The sequence below is a fragment of the Spea bombifrons genome, chromosome 3 (assembly GCF_027358695.1).
Source record: "Spea bombifrons isolate aSpeBom1 chromosome 3, aSpeBom1.2.pri, whole genome shotgun sequence".
In the NCBI taxonomy this organism is placed as follows: domain Eukaryota; kingdom Metazoa; phylum Chordata; class Amphibia; order Anura; family Pelobatidae; genus Spea; species Spea bombifrons.
Genome location: NC_071089.1, coordinates 54527371 through 54550910, shown reverse-complemented (window position 1 = coordinate 54550910; position 23540 = coordinate 54527371). Strand labels below are relative to the sequence as shown.

Genomic DNA, 23540 nt, shown 5'->3' with positions numbered 1-23540 from the left:
CAGATATATATGTTTTAAGTCATAGATGTATCTACTATATGTAGTGGATACACAGTGCTACATATTTGCATATTTAGTGATAGAACATTGAAGTAGTCATGTTTTCTAGCTGCGATGAGCACTTTCAGGCATCTGGTTGGCAGAGCTCTTGGTGCAGGGTTGGGTGATGCTTGTTTTGTACTGGTTTATTACTGTGCCGATCTTAATAGACATTTAGACATGGAGAAACAAACTCTGTGGCTTATGTAATACAGATAGATACTTACATAAATGTACATACCATGTCCAATACTCATGCCTGGAGGGTTGCACTAAAGATTGCAAACCAACCTAAAATGGGACAACAATGTAGATAATCACATCATCAAATTAAATAACGTAAAATACATGTAAGAATGAAACCGAGCCATAGTATATATATATTGTTTAATGTTTATGTCATTTTTCAAGATATATATTAAAACGCTTTCCCAACAGACAGGCACTCAAACACACAGCAGCATAAAAAAAAAATCACAAAAAAAATACAAAAGCCGTACAGTTTTTCATTCTGACAGAAGGTAAACTATAATTGGTCAACTAAATATTGGCTCCAGTGATTCCTGAGTAGCAAATATTTTACATACGATCATGACGCAGAAAATCAGTGTCTACAATGATAAAGATCAATTCAATTCAAAACAATAAAATGTCAAGCACACCTGTAAGACGTGTAGTGGTGACTAAAAATTAATTCTGCATTTAAAACTTATCTTTGGAGAAAACCGTTCAGAACAGAGGTGACCAAAACTTCACTAAAATACATCTTTTTATTCGTCATTTTCTTAATTAGCATTACAAAGGATGCAATAGGTATTTTGCCATGCTAAACGCACCATGATGAATTAAATATTTACACATCAAATATTTCAGAGTGTCCTACCTTGCACTTTGCTAGTTATAAAGCATATGGTTGTGCTATACAAGGCAATTGTGCACTGCAGAAACATTATAGGAATGAAAGAAACTGTAGCATTTACAGAACAACATCATGACAACTATATTCCTGCAATGTCATTTCTTCTTTCAAATATTTCAGGACTGAATTAGAAAATGCCGTGTCATTATCTGACTGCTAAAGACAAAAATTACCAAGACACCTGCGCTTCAAAAGTTAATACAAAGATTGCCAATAAAAAGTAAAAATGTACTCCAGTTCTCCTATTGAAATCAACAGAGGTTCAGCTGACGCATTTGAAGGTTAAAGGAGTAGCCCACTCGCAAATACATGAGTTGAACTCCCACAGACTTCAAAGAAGTTCAACTCTTATACCTGTGAAGGACCTCTGATTCAGACAAACGGGAGAAGAGTCAAAAGTCTAATTTTCTGTCTTCTAAATAAAATAAATTAAAAAAGAATATATATATATATATAAAATAAAAATGCAAGCATCCAGTGAAATGCACTTGAATACAAACAGGCTTCACTGGAGTGTTTCTTTAACATTTCTAGGAAACCCTTACAACATGTGAAAGTAAAAAGAAAAAAAGACATAGATCTCTTACTGGAATTTTATTGCTCTGTTCTTGACATAAAGTACACAATAAAAAAAAATACTCTCCAAAAATTACATGAACAGAGCTGCTAGTGTTTTTGCAAAAATATACATTTAATAAAAAACTTCATAAGTATGTTTTTCTTCTTATTATTTTTTTTTACAATGCAAATGGGTAACGTTCATGAACCGTACATTTTACACAAGTCTAACGTTATGTTTAAAATTGGGAATAATCAAAACCTAGCGTTTTCCTATGTGGTATATGCATTGTTGGCTATAGTACATAATTTGGTTATAGAAAATGTGGTTGGTGCCTTTTGGAATAATAAAACTAGAAACGTCAAATGATTACTAGACTTCCCACTCTTTTTCCTATTATAGTGTTAACTAAGAGATTTTAGAATAGATTGGTAAGGCTTCAAGTGTGCTTGCATCTGTCCTTCACTGCCTTCACTGCCTTTTTCTTTGTCTTAGGTTAACAAATTATATTTAGATGAGCATACCTTCAAGTACCAGGCTGACAAATAACAAAGACATCTGTAAAAACAATTTAACAAAATATCTACAGGTAAGAACTGAAGCCAGTTAAGTCATGCAAATTGAATTTCTTTATGGTAAACTGCAGCACACCCCCACATCCTGTGGTCCATCACGGAGCTTCACCATCACCTTCATTATTTAACTTCATTCATCAAAAATAACAATAAAATTAAAAAAAAGAAATGCATGGAAGGAGCAGCTTTCCATGATAAGCAGATGTACCATGAAAATGTGTAGTCCATCCATGGGAGATATTCCTGAAGGCAATCATCCCAAGTGGGTAAACAAAACTTAATCACTATCAGACTCCTCTTTATATTTGGCTCTAATGGCTTGTCCATTCTGTAGTGGCATTTCCTCATAGTCGCTCCTGTTAACAAAAAAAGGTACTTATTAGACTGGAGTAAGATTGTTAATGCAATTACCACTGCAATAAAACCTGAGATGCTCCGGATCCCAGTGGCCATTTTTGTTATTAAGTGGTTGAGAGCATACACAGTGCTTGCAAAACCCACATGAGAACAGAAGAAAAATGTATTGGTTAGCCCCTTTTCTATATTACTTATCCTAATGATAATTACCTTTTTCTAATTTATTTGTAAATTTAGATATGTCTGCATACTTTATTTAGTTACAAAAGCAAATCACAAGTGTAAAAACGTAACCAGTTTCTTGTGTATCACAATGTACACAACCGATGCCAGCTTGTATCAGTTTGGATAGCATCTACCTGGCCAGCTATCCAAAAAACACAACTCGGGATATTCTGATGTTATCCATTAACTAAGTTTTAAAATGGACAAATAACAAACCTACGTAGGATTAGGTATGTAGATCTGGCTCTATATGTAATTGTGAATAATTACTAGAGGAATCAGAGTATCCAAATATATGTTGTAAAAAAGGTAATTCAATTCATAAGTGCTGTGAAAAGCAGCTCCAATATAGCTAATATCTGTAAATTAAAAACATATACTAGGTGCATTATCTCAGTTCTTGAGCGTGTATACTTGGCTTACCCATAAATCACATCGTCATCCGAGTCATTCAGCATTGAAAAGGCAGGATTATCCTTTAACTGAGACTCTGCGGGAAAACACAGTACAGAGAACGATGATTTCATATTGAGGGTTATATAACACCGAGCAAAATTCAGAAACAGTAACAAAAGAAAGAGGGGTAAAACTAGGAAAACCGGATAGAGGTTAGAGAACTGTGCACTACACCACAGTAGCAGGTTTTATGGTCATGTATCTAATAATAATAATAATAATAATCTTAAAAAAAGAGTGGCAGTTAGCACATTGACTTTGTTCCTATGTTGCATTAGTCAATAAAAAGCTGATGTATCCAGCCATGATTCTCTCTAAGATACTCCCATATAAACACTGCCATTAAAGAAGCAGCAGTCAATTGTATGTATATTTGCAAAACATCTGTGTTCATATAGCACATATATGTGGCTGGTGCTTCTTTGATACTGATGTCTGCTTTTAGTTGAGGCAGCTGGCAGAGTGATATGAGACAGGGGTCTTATTTAACGACTTCAGCAACTAAGCCAATTCTTCCACCTATCTGCATGCAGTAAAATGCACCGGCGGTATGCAAAATGAATTTTAACATAAAATAGGACTGGAGTGCTTGTATTCAAATATTAGAGAAAGGCATGTGTACCAAGAGCATGCAACTTTCTTGGTCACACATGCTCCATAATAGGATGGATCAAACATACAGATCTCACACTTACCATAAAGAGCATTTTTTGATGGTGAGTACACAAAGGCCAGCGTGTAAAGATAAAAATTCAGAAGGCCATAAAAGGATAAGAATTCCGCAGGTGATAACAAGTAAAGGAAATAATACCAAGTCATGGCCATAGTGGTAGCATGCAACTGGAAATGGTTTCCATAACAGGGTCACATTTCAGTTAGAATGTTCACGCAATAATTGCTTAGAGCAATGGTTTTCAATTCCAGGCATTTAAGGCTGTACACATGTCAGGAATTCTGTGAAAAGAAGTCATTTATTTTTTTATTATCGAGCTGCCCACGCACACGCTTAAACTGTGGTCTGCGTGTAGCTCTCAAAGCCTGGAGCTGGAAACCACTGGCTTTTACTATTTTGGAAACATAGAATCTGAGGTAGTCATAATAAAAATGACACCATTTTTTTTCCTTTGAATATATTCATAAATGGTAGAGTACTTGGGTTTGGCTAAATAGAAACAACATGACTGCACCAATGTATGCATTGTACTGTGATTAATCTGCCATGTAAAAAAAGTAACTGGCACATCCAATGCATAAAAAAAAGTCAGGACTCGCATAAAAATAGCACACGGGTGTTTATAAAGCAAATAATACCTATATAAAATACATTATCTGTTGACTGATGTTTCTTTAAAGATATATCAAATGTTGAAGTACACACAAGATAAGTACATGCTGACTGAGAGAAGTGCAGGCAACCTTTGCCCACCAGGTGAGACTTCAGTTAAGGGTTGGCTAAGGCCAAAGGTTTATAGAAATCCCTCACAAATAACCAAAAGGCAGTATTCCTATCGAGAAAACCTGAAGGGAAAAAAAAAACCCTTTCTTTAATAATAATCGCGTACCACAATGGAAACAGCAAGGAGGACTGTAAACCCTCTCTAAACGTTCTAAATGACCTAAAGATTTCCAATCTTTGGAACGGGAAGAAAATTAACTAAACGGCCATTTTTGGAAGACAATATCTACGTCCAGTGCACCTGGTAGCCAGTGACCAAGATTGGCAGACCACCTACAGAAAACAAAACAGTTTTTTTGTGAAGTATTCATGGACAGTAGAGCAAGCAGGTTTGATATATAACCCCCCTCTGATGCAAACAATCAGAGTGGGGTTATTTGCCATCTAATGGCAAACATGCTGGACTGCCGCACTGGCAAGAATTCCTGCATTTCAAGGAGATGACTGTCAGTACTGCCAGAGAGGACCGATGGTCACGGCTACGGAGGAACCTCTCTAACCCAGCTATGCCCCTATGTCACCAAGTGTGCTGCCTGGGATAGCAAAAAATACACATTTAGTCAGTATAGTTCTTGATTCACAAACTGATATGTTTTGATATATACCCCCTTACGAGCATTTATGAAAACAAGCCATAAAACACAGACTAGACCCAGAAGATTTGCATTCATGTGGGGATGACACGTAATGACGACGACGTCGTAAAGGTAACTAGTTAAAGGATATAATTCTGATAATGAGTAGACAGCTCTGCAACAAAGTTATCCTGTAGAACTTGTGCTCCAAACCTCAGGTAAAGAATAACAATGCTGAAGGAAAAAAAAAAACAAAAAAAAAGACATTGAAAAGTAAATATATACATTCTCATAAATGTGATAATGATGATGAACACACAGAACAGCCAGAGTGACATTACAATAAACTTTTACAAAACAATCCTCCTCCCTCCTAGGACAAAATGAGTCCCAGTAGTAGCGTGTAGTTGCAGTATGTTGAATTTGATGCATATCGATATAATTTATACACGCATGCAAATACATTATATCGACACACAAAGTGCCTCTGGGATTCTCATCCAGAAATATGGCACCTAGTGCTAGTGAAGTCAGATATATAACACACAAAAGTAACACAATGTCAAGAGGTTTCCTTTAATGGTGCTTCAGTGACAGGAAGTTAATCCAAATGCAAAAAGTTAATGCTACAATGAGCTGGGTAATCTCTGGCTTTGGCTGGGAAAGCCCACTGACAGGTATTGTGCATCGTTAGAGAACAACTTCACAAAAGTAAATGTCAAGATATCAGAGAAAGGTCATGGATGAGAGTTTCTATGATGCAGGAGACTTCACTTCTTTGTTTGAAAAGGCTCAATGTACATATGACTGCTCAATGATAATATTAAAAACGAGAGCTTGTTAAACTCAGAACCGGTGATTTTGACTAATCTGTCAAATAAAAAAAATTGTACTGATCTGGATTATTTTTCCAAGTTAAGGTTATGGAGAGGAAGTGACTTTTAAAGCCCTTTCCTGATTTAAGTATGTAAGCAATGAAATACAATGCCTATGGAACGAATAATTTTCTTAAGATTTTCTTTAAATTTTAAATCCAGTCAAGATTGCTTTGTCTCAATGATGCTCTTTACCACCTTTATTCTTTTCATATCCACTAGTAACGTATGACATTCTTTAGCCCAGCACTTCCATAATCAATTTGCACTAGCCATTTATGGATGCTTTGTAATTTAGTGTCTATTCAAAACGTAACGTTCTACATGCTTTAATGGCAATCACAAACATACCTGATGATAAGCACCACAAAAGTTAAAGCCGTGAGAAATTTTAGCCTCAAATCTATAAAAAAAAAACAAGAAAAAAGTTAAGATAGAGTTTAAAAAAACAAAAAAACTTTTAAGAACATGTTTTCATTTTGTTTTTCTAATCAAAATCCCATAGAAGCCAATTTTATCCAACCAAGGACCCCATTGTTTTATTTTATATATATATATATATATATATCTCCTCTAATATATATATTAGAGGATATATATTATTTTATGCAAATGTATTATACTACTAATAGGGAATCCATAGCACTTTATTTTTCTATGACACCATACATTTTAAAGCAAACACTAGTTCTATGGATTGAAAAAATAAAAGAAACTGCTACTTACCAACATATGGCATATTTCGAATTTCAGTACATGCCCGTATCATTAAAAACAGTAGGTACAAGACGTACACAGCAGCTACCACCAAAAAGAAAATTTTCATCCCCTGTAGCAATGAAACATAATGCAAACGATTAGCTTACTGGTTGTTTTTGTAGCTACGGTAAAATAAGATATGCTTATGAAGAATTAAAAAAGTATTAAATATGACATATCAGGTCTTTGTTCTGTAAGTGAACCATTTTACATGAAATGCAATGGGAGTTGCCAAATGGTTTTAATATTAATCCAACACCAAATAAGAAATACTTTGCCCATCTAGTCTGCCTAGTAAGACGTAAGACTCAGACCATAGTCTCGTTTTTCATTTTATATGTGTCTTATTCTAATTGTAAAGCAGAACTAATGGCTCCATAATATGCTTTAACAAAATAAAAACATTTTCTCCAACCTAATTTGTTCTTATTAGTTAATACATTGGAGGCAAGGTATAAAAATGACTTACCTCAAAATTGCCAGTGTCTACTCTGTACTGGTAAGTTGGATCATGCAATTCATTAACGCTGAAAAGAAAAACAAGCACTTCAAGACTACAAAGACATAAGACTTGTGACTGCTCCAACGGAAATAAACATTAATGTAATATGTGAAACAAAAATAAAAATGATATGCTTGTTTCCACAATAACTAGTTATAAGATATTTATTTTCACTACTACAAATTAAAATCATGAAACCCGCAGTGTAATTACAAAAAGGCCACCACCCAATTGCTTACCAAATTATATTTTTTATTTTTATTACACCAATTGTAATTGCCTCCCAATTCTACACTCAATATGTAGTACTTTTCTGTTTGTTGTCTATTTCCTTTAATTAAATAACTTTGAATTGTTAGCAAATTTTCCCCCATTTTGTTGTAGACTTTGTCTATGGTTGTTTTAATGTTGCATATATAATGTGTATAATATATATATATATATATATATATATATATATATATATATTGTTTGTTTGTTTGTTTACTCACATATGCAGTTTATGTTTCCTTGCTCACTTTTATTGGAATTCATTTTGACATTACTTTACCCCACTGCAATCTACTTTCCAGAATGCTACCACCAGTCCAATATTTTTCACCCAAGTTATTCTTCATCTGCTGCACCCCTTTGCAAACCTGTCTATTGGCTTTGCATAGCTTGAAGAATCAAGTTCATGGGCCTAACATACAAGTCATACAGGATTCTGCTACACCACACAGTTACAACGTCATCATAAAATATTTATTTTATTCTATTTTGTTTTTAGAAGACTTTTCTACATTTTTGGGGAGAACATGAGAAAAATCTATGTGCAATTTAAAGACAATGCTTACGTTTGCCATATTCCTAAGGTCACAGAAGCAAGCCACAGCAGACCAACAATGAACAGCTTGGGTAGATAGAACGGCAAGCATTTTCTCTCACCCTGAAAAAAAAAGGTTTAACGTTAATAATGCTGCATTTTATAAGTAACATTTTAAACAAAAATATACCAAGTAATCATCAATGTCATGTAATTTATGAAAAATACCCTATTTCTGGAAAATCCTGAGGCTGGCATAAATATTTAGCTAAAGTGACATTGTACCCCTGACTACATATGATATTTTGTGTAGCTTTCAGTGCTATTTACAATATTTAGCACTTGTTTTATTTCTCCCTACCTCCTTCATCTGAAGCAGGTTATGCACCCAAGCACAATGTCCATACATAAGCAAGACACTTTGCAAATATGTAAGTTGGGTTATCACTAAAGTCAATAGGAGCACTGGCAATACTTTTGTTCTTTCCCAAGTTTGTAGGTTTCCACAGAACTCACAAGTTAATACAACTGACCTTTGGCATAGCACATTTATATGAGTAGGCACATAGGTACAGTAGTTTTGGTCTGAATTCAGGAAAGTGCTATATTAGCAGATTCCAATGTTCTTAGCTCTTCCTAAATTTCAGTGGACCCCCTTCCAGGTACAAATGTCTGAATAAAGTTTTGCCCAAGTAGATGTGAAAATAGGTCACCTCCAGTCGTCATGGGTTAGCATGTATCTTTATGACATAAGGGCTACATTGTCTCTGAATTTAATTTTCCTCATTCTATATCAGTTATAACCTCAGCTCTACTGAAACTCGCATACTTAGGTAACCAACAGCTGTTTTATTTATTTTAGTTGGAATCAGCAGAACGCCTTTGTATCTGATGCAATAGCGTTCTACCTAAAGATGATAAAGAGGTAGGCAACACTGTTCAACAATCTTCTGTATTTCTACATTTAGTAGAATTGATAGAGTAGAAAATAAGCAATGTAAATTATATTGCCTACCTGCACCCGAATTCCATGATAAACACATAACCAGAAGAGCAGCAGCGCACAGAGAAAGAGTGACTGGAAAAGGTCATCCAACATTCCAGGAAACCAACTGTTCATTAAGAATGTGAGAGGGAAGAACGGGTCTGTCAGGGAGAAGAGACAGAATACAAAAAGGTTAATCTACTGCAATAAGAGGTTTAACAGACTGCTAGGTTGTTAACCACAAAACATATTTCTATGGGGGGAAAAAAACTTTAAAATAATATCCCACATCTTACATACCATTGTAAAGGAGCAGCAGGGGTAAAAGGACAGACATCCACTTCTGCTCTATGCCCCAATCCCTCATAGAGAACTTCCGTAGGGAATGTGCAAATAAGCACTGCAAGTAATGAAATGGGTTCATTAATCCACAGCTAATTCTGCTTTAGGCAGTCTGAAATATGTGCAGAGAATGTAAGATGGAATCACATACTGGTTCCTTGACATAGTCAACCTCATTATCACTTAGCAGTCAATACATTGTCCGTACAATGCTCATGTTGTTCCTTCTTATACTACAATATTGAGGCCTTTGTTCTTAAAATCAAACTTGTGATCTCGTGCAAACATATCACAAATATAAACAGCAGCATAACAGGCAAAGAGATGCCAATGTGGTAAAAAGGTAATAAAAATATTAAAGTCCCTCATTAATTCTCAAAGAAGGCATCATCATACTGGTGTATTTTTTTTTTTTAATTCACTGTACTCACCGTCACCATGAATGTGAGCACCACAAACACAAACCGAAACCAGATTTCCACTTGCGAAAACGTTGGGTTGTAGGTTTTCCACTAGAAGAAAAAAAATACATGTAAATAAGAGTTCTTAGTAGCAGAGTCTTTATGAGAACAGCCACAGATATATGATAGAAGCGTGTTTGATTGCCTCGTCCTTAGCTTTATGGTAACTGGTTGTATTTGTAGTAAGTTGCAAAATAAACCCACTGACTTAATGGCGTGAATGGGGTAAACACTGATGTTTTCTCCCTTAACCCTCAAGAGACTGACGTTTTACTGAAGATGTAGCCAGAAATATACTAGCAAACTTTTTAATGAAAAAAATTATGGAATTTTGATTTGAGAAAAATATCAAAATGATTTTTAAAAAAATGACATTTAATTATAAAAGTGATTAATATTATAGGAAAAGTATTTTTAATTTTCTAAAATGCTTTTGGGTAAAACAGGAGGTGTATTTGAGGGTCTTATAACCAGTTGATTCGGGTCAGAGTAGAGGTATAAATGCCAACTGCATTGAGACACATGGTTTACTGTGTTTGAAGCTTTTTGATCCTTTAAGTGATTTCTTTTAGATTGTGCTAGAGGTTTTAGCATAATTTACCAGTCCATTGATCAAACATATGTGTTAACACAAACAGTAGGTTACAGGGGGATACTTACTGTAAAGGTTATGGCTGTGATGGGGTACATTAACAGCTTTAGATTTTCAAAGCTGACATTGACTGTGTACTGTGTGTAATTTAAGTAGCCCATATGAGCCACAATGATTTCATCACATTTCTGTAATAAAATAAAAAGAAAGTATGAGCATCGCAAATGACATCTTTAGAAATAAACGCATAAAGAGTGCTATCGCAGAGAAAGTCATAACTGAATCAGCACTGAAAACCATATATCATTTTTGTCAGCTCCGACAGAGACATATTTATTAATTTCCAATAATCCTTGACTGAACATAGATGTGCATAAGCTCTGGCAAAAGACTAAGCTGATTCTCATCATGCCTCCGGAATGAGTGTCTGAGAACACAGCAACAATTACCAAAGGGATGTGGCAGCTTCCACATACATCACAACATATAAATGTCATACATGTTCCTATTAATAATTAACTTATAAATAAAATGTAAACATGTCATATATTAGTATTAGAAATAGAATTGATGGTTCCTCCTTAAATGTACTCCAAATGTTCAGTGGCTTTCATGTATCAACAGCAAAAAAAGAGTGCAGACTTCTAACATTCACACAGATGTCATAATTTTATCAATGATGACTGGCACACGTGGAATTATTTTTATTATTGTTATGTTATTATTAAAATATATTATTATTACACACAAAGGCAAAGTGAAACATACCTGCGCGCAGCTTATGGTTCTGGGCCGTATGTGTTCTTGGTTATTGATAAAAGTCACAGTGGCATCTGTTGTTACGCCGCGTATTTTCACTGTCATAGTGATATTAGTTTGGATTTTTAGAGCTGTACAAGGATAAGAATAACAAATGAGAAACAGACAAAACGAAACAATTACTTAATACCAAAACATTGTTTTAAATGTCTTGGAATGAGCAAGGTGGAAGCGTCAAACCTCAAAACAATACTCTGGTACTGGGACGGTTTGGGCCTTAACATAGTATTAAAGAAAGAAAGAAAAAAAGCATTACTATCCCCTTAAATGTTCCATATATATGCCTACCAAGATAAACATTAACAAATGATCAGAAGTTATTGCTCTTTCTGTGCCCTGGCAGTGTTCTTCCTATTACATTGGGTACATGTACACTTCTTCTTTCTAGCGAGTTGTGAGTTTCCACTAGCTTTGTTCTTTTAGGGATTTGACAAAACCCACCAAATGGTAAACAACTGGCATATGGCATATTGAAGATGAATTGTAATGTGAAATTGAAATGTTTTACTCTACAGAAAGGGCAGTAGATATCTGGAATATACATCCACAGGTAAATACAGCAGAAGATTTCCAGAACGCTTGGGACATGCATAATACTGATGTAATGAATAGATAGGGTTAGTGAAAAGGGCAGACTAGATGAGCTGATTGGTAAATCAAATTAAGGGCAAATGTTTCTTAATTCTGGTTCTCCAGGAGTGCCTGCTACAGTCTTCTCCACATTATGATACAAAATGCTTTTCTGCAGTGAGGACAGACTCAAATCACGTCAAGTGTATATGTTGTTAAGTATGTAAACATTTATCATTTGTGGGCGATATTTTCTACTTTAAGAAACAGTCAAATTGTGAATAGCTTACCATCAGCCTTGTTCAGTTGTATTTGACATGTGAGCCATAGTTGCTGATTATATGTGGATAGGACTGGAGATTTTAAATCATGCTTGGAAGAACAGAAAACACAAGAGTTAAAAAAAATGCATTCCACAGAAAAAGCCATTGTGGCTTATAGAATATTTCAACATTCCATTAAGCCTAAGACTGTACATATCAATCAAAATCCTTTTTTTTTTCTTCAAAAATCTGTTTCCACACACTCTGGAATATAGCAAAATCAAAAAGCCAAAGCTGCCTTTTTTGAGATGCTGGAACCAGCCCAATCTGACAGCAACAATCATACTACGGTCAAAATCACTTAAATAATGCTTCTTTCCCATTCTAAACAATAGCCCTTGGCTATTTATACCTTCTTTTTATATTCAAGTAAAAGCATTCATTCATTAGTAGAGTTTTTTAGAGGCTTGTCATCTACTGAAATCTCCTCTTAAAGCCTATTGATGTTTGGCCCGGGATGATGGCTAAGAAGTCATGCAAACAAAAACATCCTTACCTTGGACGCATTTCCTGCTGTTGGTCCAACTGCTGTAGATTCAATAATGTTTGGTCCTAACAGAATAGAATGGACCACAATAACAATAGTTCAGTAGCAAGCAACAACATTAATAGCTCAGGCTGTATGAAAGATCTCTGAACTCATAATTTCAACTGCCCTTAAAGACTGAATAACCACTTAAAATGCCCTTTATAATGTTTAGAACAATGTATCCATGTTAATAATATCATTAAAAAATAGCTGTCACCAATTAATTTTAAACCACATTATTTATGTACATTCCATCACAATAGAAAGGACACTCCAGCCACCATATGCATGTTAATTCAAATGATAGCAGAGAGGTCCAAGTTAAATTTCCATGTGTCCCCCTTGAAAATGTATGGAGGGACTCTGCAGTGTAGAATGATTATTATTATTAGAATCAAGTAAATACCGGTAAATTTAACTCTTTCTACAACCTAAGTTCTAAAAGTTTGTATATTATAAGATTTTCCCATAAAAAATAGACTTTTGGCATTTTGGAGTAGTTTCTCAACTATGAATTTAAATCACAAACTAAACGCAAAAACTAAAATAATGATTATTTCAATATGTAATCATTCTGCATATCAGGTGATTTAATTTAAGCATATCTAAGATAGCCTGGTGAAAAAATGTTGATAATGTTATAACTTGAAATACTGCACACAAGAATTTGTTTTAGGATTTATGAAACATTATTTTCATATCAATTATTAAATGTTAAAATGTAATGTTAAACTAGGATTTCATTAATGCACTGCATATATATATATATATATATATATATATATATATATATATATATATATATATATATATATATATATATATATATATATATATATATATATATGCGCTTATGGAGCATCTCAAAAAAACTCCAAAATCATTTACATTTACGGTTGAGGTTTTATTAGGTTTATACTAAAAGAAAAAGAAATATGTGCCCTGCTGAGTTAAGAAAACATGATAAAGTACGAAGACAAAAATATGTGTGAAAGTATGAGAGTGAATTATTGAAGAATGTTGATAGACAAGAACGAATTCTAATAGTAAGTACATATATTGCCCAAGCAGAACAATGGCTGTGGCGTAACTTAAATAAATCGCTTAATTTAAAGGAAAACATGTTTTTACTCTGTAATCTCATATGAGTTATTTGCAAATAATTTCTAAGCCTTAAAACACAAACCATATAACATTGTTAAAAAGTTTCTTACCTGCAACACCGATAAAAACTGTCAACCCAAAGCAGATGAAGAAGACAACAAAGACCAGAACAAAGTGGCGTTTCGAGAGGGTGTACAGTCGCATAGGGGCCAACCTGTAACACACAAGAAATCATGTTAAGCTCTCATATAGTGGAGGTACATGCAGTAGACCTAATTTGAGGATACTTTATCTCAAACATCTTCCTATTGACTTTAAGCTTATTTTACCTTTTGAATCGAATTCTAATGTTTCTTTACGCTGAGAACCACAAGGTGGCCAGAAGGATAAGGTAGGTGGGTGGGTGGTCCTGCAGCAAGTAAACCTTACTCATCTCCTTCCCTATCCGAATTTGGGCACCTGATACAATACACTAAATAAACCTCTTTTATAGGGTTTACAATTTAATACTATATATGTACAGGGCCGGCCGAAGACTTAACGCCGCCTGGGGCGAAGTTTAAAACGCCGCCCCCCCCCGCCGACGCCGGGGGGGGCGTCATTTTAAACTTCGCCGATGCCATTATCTACCCCCGCCCCCCCTGGTACTTACCTTTAAACAGTCCTGCGGCGAGTCTCCCTGCTCTGCCACGGTGCCGGCTTGTAATGCTGAGCGCCGGAAATTGACGTCACTTCCGGCGCTCTGCATTACAAGCCGGCACCGGGACCGAACAGGGAGACTCGCCGCAGAGGAGAGAGAGAGAGGGGCGCCGAGCTGGTAAGCGAAAACTACTCGGTGCCCCTCTCTCTCTCCTCCGCTTCAAAAAAAAAAAAAAAACGCTTGGGGCGGCAAAGTGCCGCCCCTTCTAAAGTGCCGCCTGGGGCAATTGCCCCAGTCTGCCCCATTATAGGGCCGACCCTGTATATGTAGTAGCAACCCTTATGTTCAGTGGGAGCAGCCGTCTTAAATGCTTGATGATGGGTAATAACTGAGCCCCAATACAGTTACCCTTCTGAAAGCCTAATCAGTAATGATCCGCAAAGTGCACCATATCCTGTTGGAGGTGTATTATTGGATCAAAGTAACATTAAAATGTCCTCAGCTGGGTGCTGACATACTGGGAACAAAGGGAGGAAATCTAGAACACCAAATAATATACCCTAAGAATAAAAGGATTTGAAAGTGTATTTTTGTTACATACATAAACTGTATGGGCTGTCTTCAGTATATGTGGCAACACAGATAATCTTAAATCAGGGGAAGATCTTTTCTAAAAAGTCCTGATCGGTGCTCCTTCATCTGAAGATATATCTAATTTTGCTGTATAACTGCAGAAGACATCCTTTATTTGCTCAACAAAACCAGCATATTGTGAGTAAGCCAAATATTTGGATAACTGTATTTGTTTATGTATATTTTTAAATTGTGTTTTATCGGTATCCATCTGACACGTCAGGGATCTCTAAAATTATGAAACAAGGACAATAAATGCAATTGAACCATGAAGTAGATTAATCCGGGTCCCTAATACACATCATTTTTCATAGAACTGGGCTCTATCCTCTAAATAGAGCCCAATGCATAAAGAGCTTGGCACGCCCAGTATAATGTATAGTTAAATCAGTGAGATTTCTTCCAAGTCTCCTGTTATATTTGATTTGACTTTACGAAGAAGGTGGTAGAAAAGCAGAATAGCCTCGCAGCAGAAGTGTTACAGGCTGAATATAAGAAGAGACCAAGGACTAGATGGTTCTTATTTGCCCTAAAATTCTATGTATCCAAGTAACCCCATTGTGAAGCACGTAGGTTTCTTTCCTAAAAAGCGAGTAGGGGAGCAGTAGTGAAATAATATATTTTATCTTAATTACTTTACCATTTATTATGAAGGGGCGCCAACTGTTACAGAGCCTGTTTTTTCCAGTATAATTAAAAGTTACTGCATTACAGTTTATCTGTCATTTTACCAAAACGTTTCATTTTACAGTAATAAAAACATTCTGTGTGCATGTGGCGTCTTAGTTTACTTCTCAAGATCTGCATGATTACTCATCCTCATGTCCTCTCTCATTTATTGTTGAACGATAAGTTACCGATTATTGACGAAGCACAGGTCTCACCTTCCGAAAAGCACAAACTATAGGTAGTTTTAATTGTCACATTTAATTATGCAAAAAGCATTCATGGTGACCTTTAAGTGTCGTATCTTGTCTGTTGTTTTTAATAACCACATTCCTTAGAGTCCTTTCAAGTCATACCCTTTAATAGAACCAGCTTTTTTTGAAAACTAGCCCCAGGTCATCTACCCTAATATGTGGTTCATCTAGTGTGACCAGTGTATAGTGAAAAACCTGAATTATTGTGTTTGGAAACACTGCTGGGTTTACACAGTCACACCTGAAAAAGGAAAACCACATTTAACCTAGAACAGTTATCTTCCAGTTTTGCCAGTGTGATTTACATGTGGTACATCCATGGTTTGCTACAATTGCACATTACTATTTCTACCCATATCTCAGACACAAGGGGTAGCACTAACCCAGTTTGTGAAGCCTAAATATTGTCACCAACCTGCTGCATATTTAAGCAAATATATTGTGCACTGCGTCTGTGGGCATATGTAGAGTGCTAGAGTCAGTGTGTGTGTGTGTGTAAGTATGGTGCTGGAGTCAGTGTGTGTGTAAGTATGGTGCTGGAGTCAGTGTGTGTGTAAGTATGGTGCTGGAGTCAGTGTGTGTGTAAGTATGGTGCTGGAGTCAGTGTGTGTGTAAGTATGGTGCTGGAGTCAGTGTGTGTGTAAGTATGGTGCTGGAGTCAGTGTGTGTGTGTAAGTATGGTGCTGGAGACAGCATATCTACTGTATTGTAGTGCCAGATTCAGGGTGTATATGCCCATAGTGTTAAAGTGTGTAACTTTACATATGTATGGTGTTAGTTTGTGTTTGTGGTGCTACATGGTGTTGTTTTTGTTACAGTATGGCATTAGCATGAGTGTGTATGCCAGCATATAGTGTTACATGGTGTTAGTGTAAGTGATTGGTGTAAGCATGTGTGTGTGCATGAGTGTAAGGTGTTAGTGTTTGTGAGAATAATATGTTAGCATCTGTTACTCTATGGTGTTAGAGTATGTAATTGTATGTTGGTCCATGGTAAGGCTCAACAAACCCCGGTCACTAGGAAAAAAAAAAGCAGTGAAAAAAAAACTGACTCCTAGATCCAAACTAAATTTGTCGAACATTCGCAAGGATGTCAGCTCTTGAAATTATTTTGGACAGAATTGCTTCCACCCGAATCAGTTATTCCCACTTTGCAGATACAATGCTTGGTAAACAAAAGACGGCTCCTAGGACCACCACCAAGAAATGATTTTTAGATGACTATAAGGATGGAGATTCTTCACATCATTCTGGATTCTAATGAGCCTATAGAGTTTGTGGAGAGCCTAGTTTTAAAGCAAGTTGAATATGCCAAAGAAGATGGCTTGACAAAATGTGATAATTATTTTAGGTACACTTCCTGCTTATGCGCTGTCAGTGCATGGGAGTAGTGCATGCAAATTGGCTTCCTTTATGCTTTAACTGGAGCTCCAGTAAGATTTTCTGATAGGACACTTCACGTCACATTTTACATATTAATTAAGCTTGCCGTTATCTCAGCTAATTACGCCGTACCTATTCAATATATGTGGGAGAAGGCTCTAGTCTAGGCTTCAACCTCCAACGTCACACTGGATCATATGCCCTAAAGGGGTCATTTTCTGTATGTACATACGGGGACAAATAGCGCATTGATCTTTCTACACATATTTTAGAAACCTTACTTTACATTGCCACATAATCAACAATTTGCAGTTTAGTCATTATTTGTTTCTAAAACTATAGCGCCTAGTTAAAAAGCACACATGGTCCAGGATAAGAACCAAGAACGCAATCTACAGGTCGATAACATAACCACAATGGAGTGGCGTGCATCAGAAAACTCTAGACACAGCCGCCTGTAACCTTAAAGTAAATGCTGTATTCAAATTCACCGTCCAAAGTCTGCTAACCAGCTTATAAAACAACTCAACACTGGAAGGCTTTTAAGAATGACACCAACGTGCATCCCTTCTTCTAACAGTTTTTAACCCCTTAAGGACAATGGGCGGTCCCTAAACCCATTGAAAACAATGCATTTTGAGCACGTATATGTACGGGCTTTGTCATTAAGGGGTTAATATGATCATTCATCCTTGTTGACCTTACCCGCTCAATACTATGTCTTGAAAGTGTCCGAGTGCTGGAAAGAAACTATATAACAATTCTTTGCAGAAACATGTAGCACACCTCGCCAAGCACAAACCACCATGTCAGTAATGATTAACACAATGATTTTCAAAAATATATCACTATTCAAGATGATGCAGAAAGCTGGAAGTTAAAAATCACTCACATCAATATTCCAGCACAGAACAAGTCTGCATGTTTTACGGCTCAGAAAACGGCACCTACTCAATTTATGAAAAACACGGCACTAAAGTACCATGTGTCATTGTCTCAGTAGAAGATGAACTCAGACAACAGAAGACGTGTATATGGATACATTTTTGGTTCACCATAGAAATCAAGGCTAATACTGAAATGTACACAACCAGACATTCAAGCCAAAAACATTTAATGATTATATAATATTTAATATCCCTTTATTATTAAATATTATATATGTATTAACCCTTTAAAAGAAATATGAGTGAAACAGGCCCAGGGGCACTAAGGGTGCCTGTTCTTTTACTTGGCCAGAATTAGTTATCTCCTATCTGATCACGTCAGTCTTCTATATGACCGTCTGGATTCTCTTTTCTTTTACTCTGTCAGTCCCCTGGTATACCTGCTGTCCAGGCCAGGAACATCTAATGGAATCACAAAAGCTACACCTAACAATGTAAGGGCCAACCAAGTTTATAGCAAGACACCCGAGAGATCTGGGCCAATTAACCGTAGCTCTAGGACCCCAGTCATGTCAAGGTACTGGTAAAAAAAAACAATTGAACACTCAAGCTCCTTAAACAAGGGGAATCTAAAGGACAGACCGAGCGGAACGTATATGTCCCTTAAATTGGGATGTAATGGTATTGTGGTGAGTGGTGCATTAACCGGGCCGTGTCATCGTGAATAGGGCCTGATGGGTGAACCTTCTGCATCTATGCCTAAAGCACATCATATAAAAACATGCAGCATTCAGACCAGTTATTTTTTTTTTATGCAGCCAGACAGTATTTCTTCTCCTTGTGCTTCCATCGTCACATACCTCGGGGATGCTTCAAATACAAACACAACCTGGGACTGACTCCTTCAAACCCATATTGCCGTCTCAAGGCACCAAAGGGAATCGATAATACGGCGAGGGATCACGCGCTAAATGATGTGTTATTTCATTCAAGAAAACTCCTGGCAATTATAGTAATTGTTTCTTTATATACTTCAGACTAAGTTGTAGACATATGCCAAGAGTCTAAAATCTAAAACAGCATTACTTTTGTTGGCATTTGGCAACGAAGAGGTTAAATCCTGCCACGCGATACTTTACCCAGGTACAATTTTTTTTTTTTAATCAGGCAAAATGATTGCATCACGTGACAATGTATTAATAAGCTCCGTGCTTTTCTTAAACCTTCCTCACCAAGAAGTGCACTTATTTAGATAACTGGATAGCCTATATCCGGAAGCCAAAAGTGAAAATGCTTTAAATGGCCAAACCCATTACACGAAACATACATTGGACATCTTTTACCTAGAGCATACGGGAGATTATTCCCCCTATGCATGAATGGGACTTCACATCCTGTTTCTAATAACACAGTAATAACTATAGAATAATTATGTCATCCCCGTGACGTAATTACCGACGTCTCCGCACACCCCTAAACTTACGGCTCCATTGCGCGCACCCGACGTATTCGTGTCCCCTAAAAACGAGTTGATTTTGGACCTGCCACCTCACTGGGGCTGGTACAGCCACTACTCAATGGATCCACCCACTTCCGCATATGTCACGGACACGCCCCATCAGCGCAAACTCCCAGTACCAATATACGAAGCGATTCTCTCCCGTGTAATGCCCGAGCGAGGAATAGAGATATCGTCACGTGACAATGCCGGCAATTGCCGCCATCTTTGATTCTGGAAGAGAAAGAAATGATTTTTTTCTGAGATTGATCGTTATTGTATTTTCCCGAGGATAAATGTTGCATCAATTATTAGGTTCTTAGTTTCAAAGTTCTTCTGTTATGCGGTTTATAATCGTTCAAAATTAATTTTACGCCAGCCGTTAATGCAAACAAGAGATAAGGGTTCCTGTCATATAAAAGTAGATGAACGCGGATGGACCGCCATACAGGAGATGGGCAGCAGTGCAGAGAAAGCTGATGGGATTTTAGTTTTGTATTTGCAGCGGAGATGATGTTAACGTATCTACATATCATATACTATATATATATTATATATATTTATATATTATATATATATATATATATATATATATATATTTAATATGTAGCTATTACTGATGCCCACCACCATTCCTAAGCCTAGATCTGTATAGACTGAATTGGTTTAAATGTATGGGGGGGGGGGGGTTTGTCATGTGACATCAGCGGGTAGGCTTAGGCTCCTAGTATGCTTATTAGTGCAGTTATAAGAAATTTGTGCTATAGTTCCGTGAGGTGGAGTATCCAGAGATCAGGGTGGGCCATACCAATATTGGTTAAAGCAACTTTTTAAAGACCAGGCCAAGATTTTAAAGAGGCCAAGCTGCTGCAATCAAGGCCAGTGTGGTCAAGTTCATTCCTATAATTCTGTTTTGCTTTACTTTGCAATAATACATGGGTTTTATGTGTAAGTGCTTACAAAAAGTGGGTTCTTGCTTGGGTCTCTGACCAATCAGCAGCACTCATTCCCGGGGAATAGAGCCTTGCGTTGGGAGGGTGACTGACGGACAATCCCTTGCACTGGGATCCATAGGGTAGCTACCATATTTGCTCGATTATAAGACAAGTTTTTTTTCAGATGCAAATGCTCTGAAAAATACCCCTCGTCTTATAATCGGGGTCATCTTATAATCAGACCTCAAATAGGTCTGACTAAGATCCAGATCCCCAGCAGCGCTCACCGGGGAATTTTCTCTGACAGCCGGGGAAGGTCTATGCGATGGACGCAGACAACCCCCGCTGCTAACCGCACCTCCTTCCTGCTGCAGTGGAAGTTGCCTACGAGAATCGCATAGACATCTACACGCTGCCCAGACAACACACCGGGAGTCAGACGCACCGGTAAGATTTTGTTTGGGGGGGGTGTTAAATAGGGGGCATTAGGCATTTCTGTAGGCAGAGTGCCCCATAATATGCCTTTTAACCCCCTAAATGCCAGAGTGGCATATAGGGGTATAAGGCATTTCTGGAAGGAGAGTGGCACATAGGGGGTCAAAAGGCATATCATGGGGCACAGTGGTATTTAGAGGGTTAAAAGGCATATCATGGGGCACAGTGGCATTTAGAGGGTTAAAAGGCATATCATGGGGCACCGTGGCATATAGGGGGTTTAAGGCATTTATGGGGCAGAGTGACAAGCCTGGGGGCAGATGTGCATAACTGGGGGGGCAGGTTAGAAAATAAAAGGAATTAAAAACAAAATATTTTTCTCAATCATAGCTTTTATTAAAAAAAATGTTCACATAGTTTACATGAATTAACATTTACTGGTAAAACTTTTTTCCTATAGGGTCGTCTTCTATTCAGGCTTTTTCTTTTTTTCCTAAATTAATATTCATATTTTGGGGGGGTCGTCTTATAATCAGGATCGTCTTATAATTGAGCAAATACGGTACTTTAATCATGATGTTCCAGGCCATCATGACAGCTTTTCTGGTATGTTTTTATCACAACCTGGAATTTCATGGCGGTTTTAAAGAGTTAAAGTTCCTGATCAACCCTCTAAACAGCATCTGTGTAACTAGTAAGTTTATTGTAAGCAGAATATTTTAGAAACAAATGTTTCAAGTTCCAATATAATATTGTTCTACATGCATTAATGGAGAGCAATCAATGAGTTTTTTCCAAGTTGGAGAGGCCTCATCTCATCCTCTAGACTGTAAGCTCGTTTGAGCAGGGCCCTCCTCACCTGTTGTCTCTGTTAGTCAATTTGTTATGTTACATACTACTTGTCATGTCCTGTCTACCCATTGTACAGCGCTACAGAATTTGATGGCGCTATATAAAACAATAAATAATAATCATCTTTCCTTGGTGCATCTAAACCCCAAGCTTGACTTAAATAATCACTTGTTACTACGCATAGCAAACATTTCCAAGATTTCTGGTTGTGGTATTGCTTTCCTATAAATATTTGTCCATAAATTAATTTTTCTGGCCTGCTCACATAACAAGAGCTATGTATGGTATATCATTTGTTCTAGCTTTAAGCCTAGACATCTACTAGACACATACCATGACTCCTTATAATGTAGCTGTATGGTCTTAATCATGAAACCCTGATGTTCTGCCTAAAAAGAGTCTATGACCGAAGAATTTAATTGTGTGGTGTTAAAGCAGGCAGTGGCCCAAAATGCAGCCTCTATATTTTGCTCATAAAAAGACATTTATTGTAAAGAAAATTATGTTTTCCCCTTTAACAGTCCATAACAATTCTGTAATCACTGTTGGCAACAATACATTACCGTTATTTGCCAATACGAAAGGATACCATATACAACTACCAACCTGGCTCCAGACATTGGAGCAGAAGCAGAACACGCTGTGTTACTCTCTTTGTCGATTTGCCCTGGTTTAACAGCTACAGAAATTCTCCAGAATGCAGATATTTTTTATTTAAAACTGAGCACCTCATTTTTTCTTCCTTAAAGGCTTGCGGATATCTAAACCTCACTTTCCAAATGCGTCCCCTTCTTTATGAATACCTTCTCTTGAACAAACAGGGAACGTGTAATAGAAGGCAAGCATAAAATTACATTGAATCTTTATTCTAGCCTGTGAGTATATGGGTACATGTGATTAACTTGCCATGTTTTCTTTCATTGCTACCATATTGATCTCCATTTTTATATACACAAGCTGTTTACACTGAGAATACAAAGGCATATTCATTTCATTTTGCTAGCAAACAAATATGATGGTCCTTTTTACAATCAGATGGTGCAAACCATAAAATGTGTAACATTACCTGTAAAATCGATCATCCTTGTAGGGCGTCAGATCCTCCTTCAATTCTCTGTAAGCATCACTGAGCTTCTTGCAGAAGTCCTTAAAATCATTACACAGGGAGCTTTCAAATGCTGCATAATCAGGATCCATTGTATTGAGTTTCACCTCCTATATATCATCTTACAAGAAGAGTGAAAGGCAAATGTGATCTCTGCTACCTGTGTCATCCATTCATTTACTATCATTCCATCATTTCCTAGCTGCTCGTTGTTCCTTATTTTGCCAGTCCCACTGCTTGATGAAATTAGGTCCAGCCAGCTGCTTCCTCTCTGTGCAGGGAGGAGCAGGCCACCCACACAACATCAGTGCTGCCATCTATCTATTGTTGGTTAAGGCACTCTACTATAGCAAGGCAGCAATATCTTCTTGTACTTAGGAGTTAATGATAACAGAGAAGCCATGCTCAGGTAGAGGACACAATAAG

General features: G+C 36.8%; 1 protein-coding gene across 2 annotated transcripts; it reads right to left on the bottom strand.

Moving 5' to 3' along the window:
* Positions 1 to 1539: 1539 nt before the first annotated feature.
* TMEM181 (transmembrane protein 181) lies at positions 1540 to 23409 on the bottom strand. Of its 2 annotated transcripts, none has more exons than XM_053460235.1 (17): positions 23076 to 23409; positions 13938 to 14041; positions 12691 to 12746; positions 12162 to 12243; positions 11251 to 11372; positions 10551 to 10670; positions 9861 to 9941; positions 9388 to 9487; positions 9118 to 9248; positions 8134 to 8225; positions 7265 to 7322; positions 6763 to 6865; positions 6388 to 6439; positions 5313 to 5395; positions 3826 to 3915; positions 3098 to 3164; positions 1540 to 2448 (listed from the first exon to the last, which is right to left on the bottom strand). In XM_053460235.1, exons 1-17 carry the CDS (start codon positions 23204 to 23206, stop codon positions 2370 to 2372), a joined length of 1551 nt encoding a protein of 516 aa, XP_053316210.1. In that variant the 5' UTR covers positions 23207 to 23409; the 3' UTR covers positions 1540 to 2369. The 2 variants fall into 2 exon arrangements, with proteins under 2 accessions (XP_053316210.1, XP_053316211.1); XM_053460236.1 differs by lacking the exon at positions 23076 to 23409 and adding an exon at positions 19773 to 19903.
* Positions 23410 to 23540: the final 131 nt, after the last annotated feature.

Bases quoted from the DNA above. Each gene is read 5' to 3' on its own strand.
- TMEM181 (XM_053460235.1), bottom strand. From the start codon at position 23,206: ATGGATCCTGATTATGCAGCATTTGAAAGCTCCCTGTGTAATGATTTT. The intron at 14,042-23,075 runs GTAATGTTACAC...TGTGTGTTACAG, and splicing joins AAGGATGATCGATTTTACAG to GTTGGCCCCTATGCGACTGT. The intron at 6,440-6,762 runs GTAAGTAGCAGT...TTTTTTTTATAG, and splicing joins TCGAAATATGCCATATGTTG to ATTTGAGGCTAAAATTTCTC.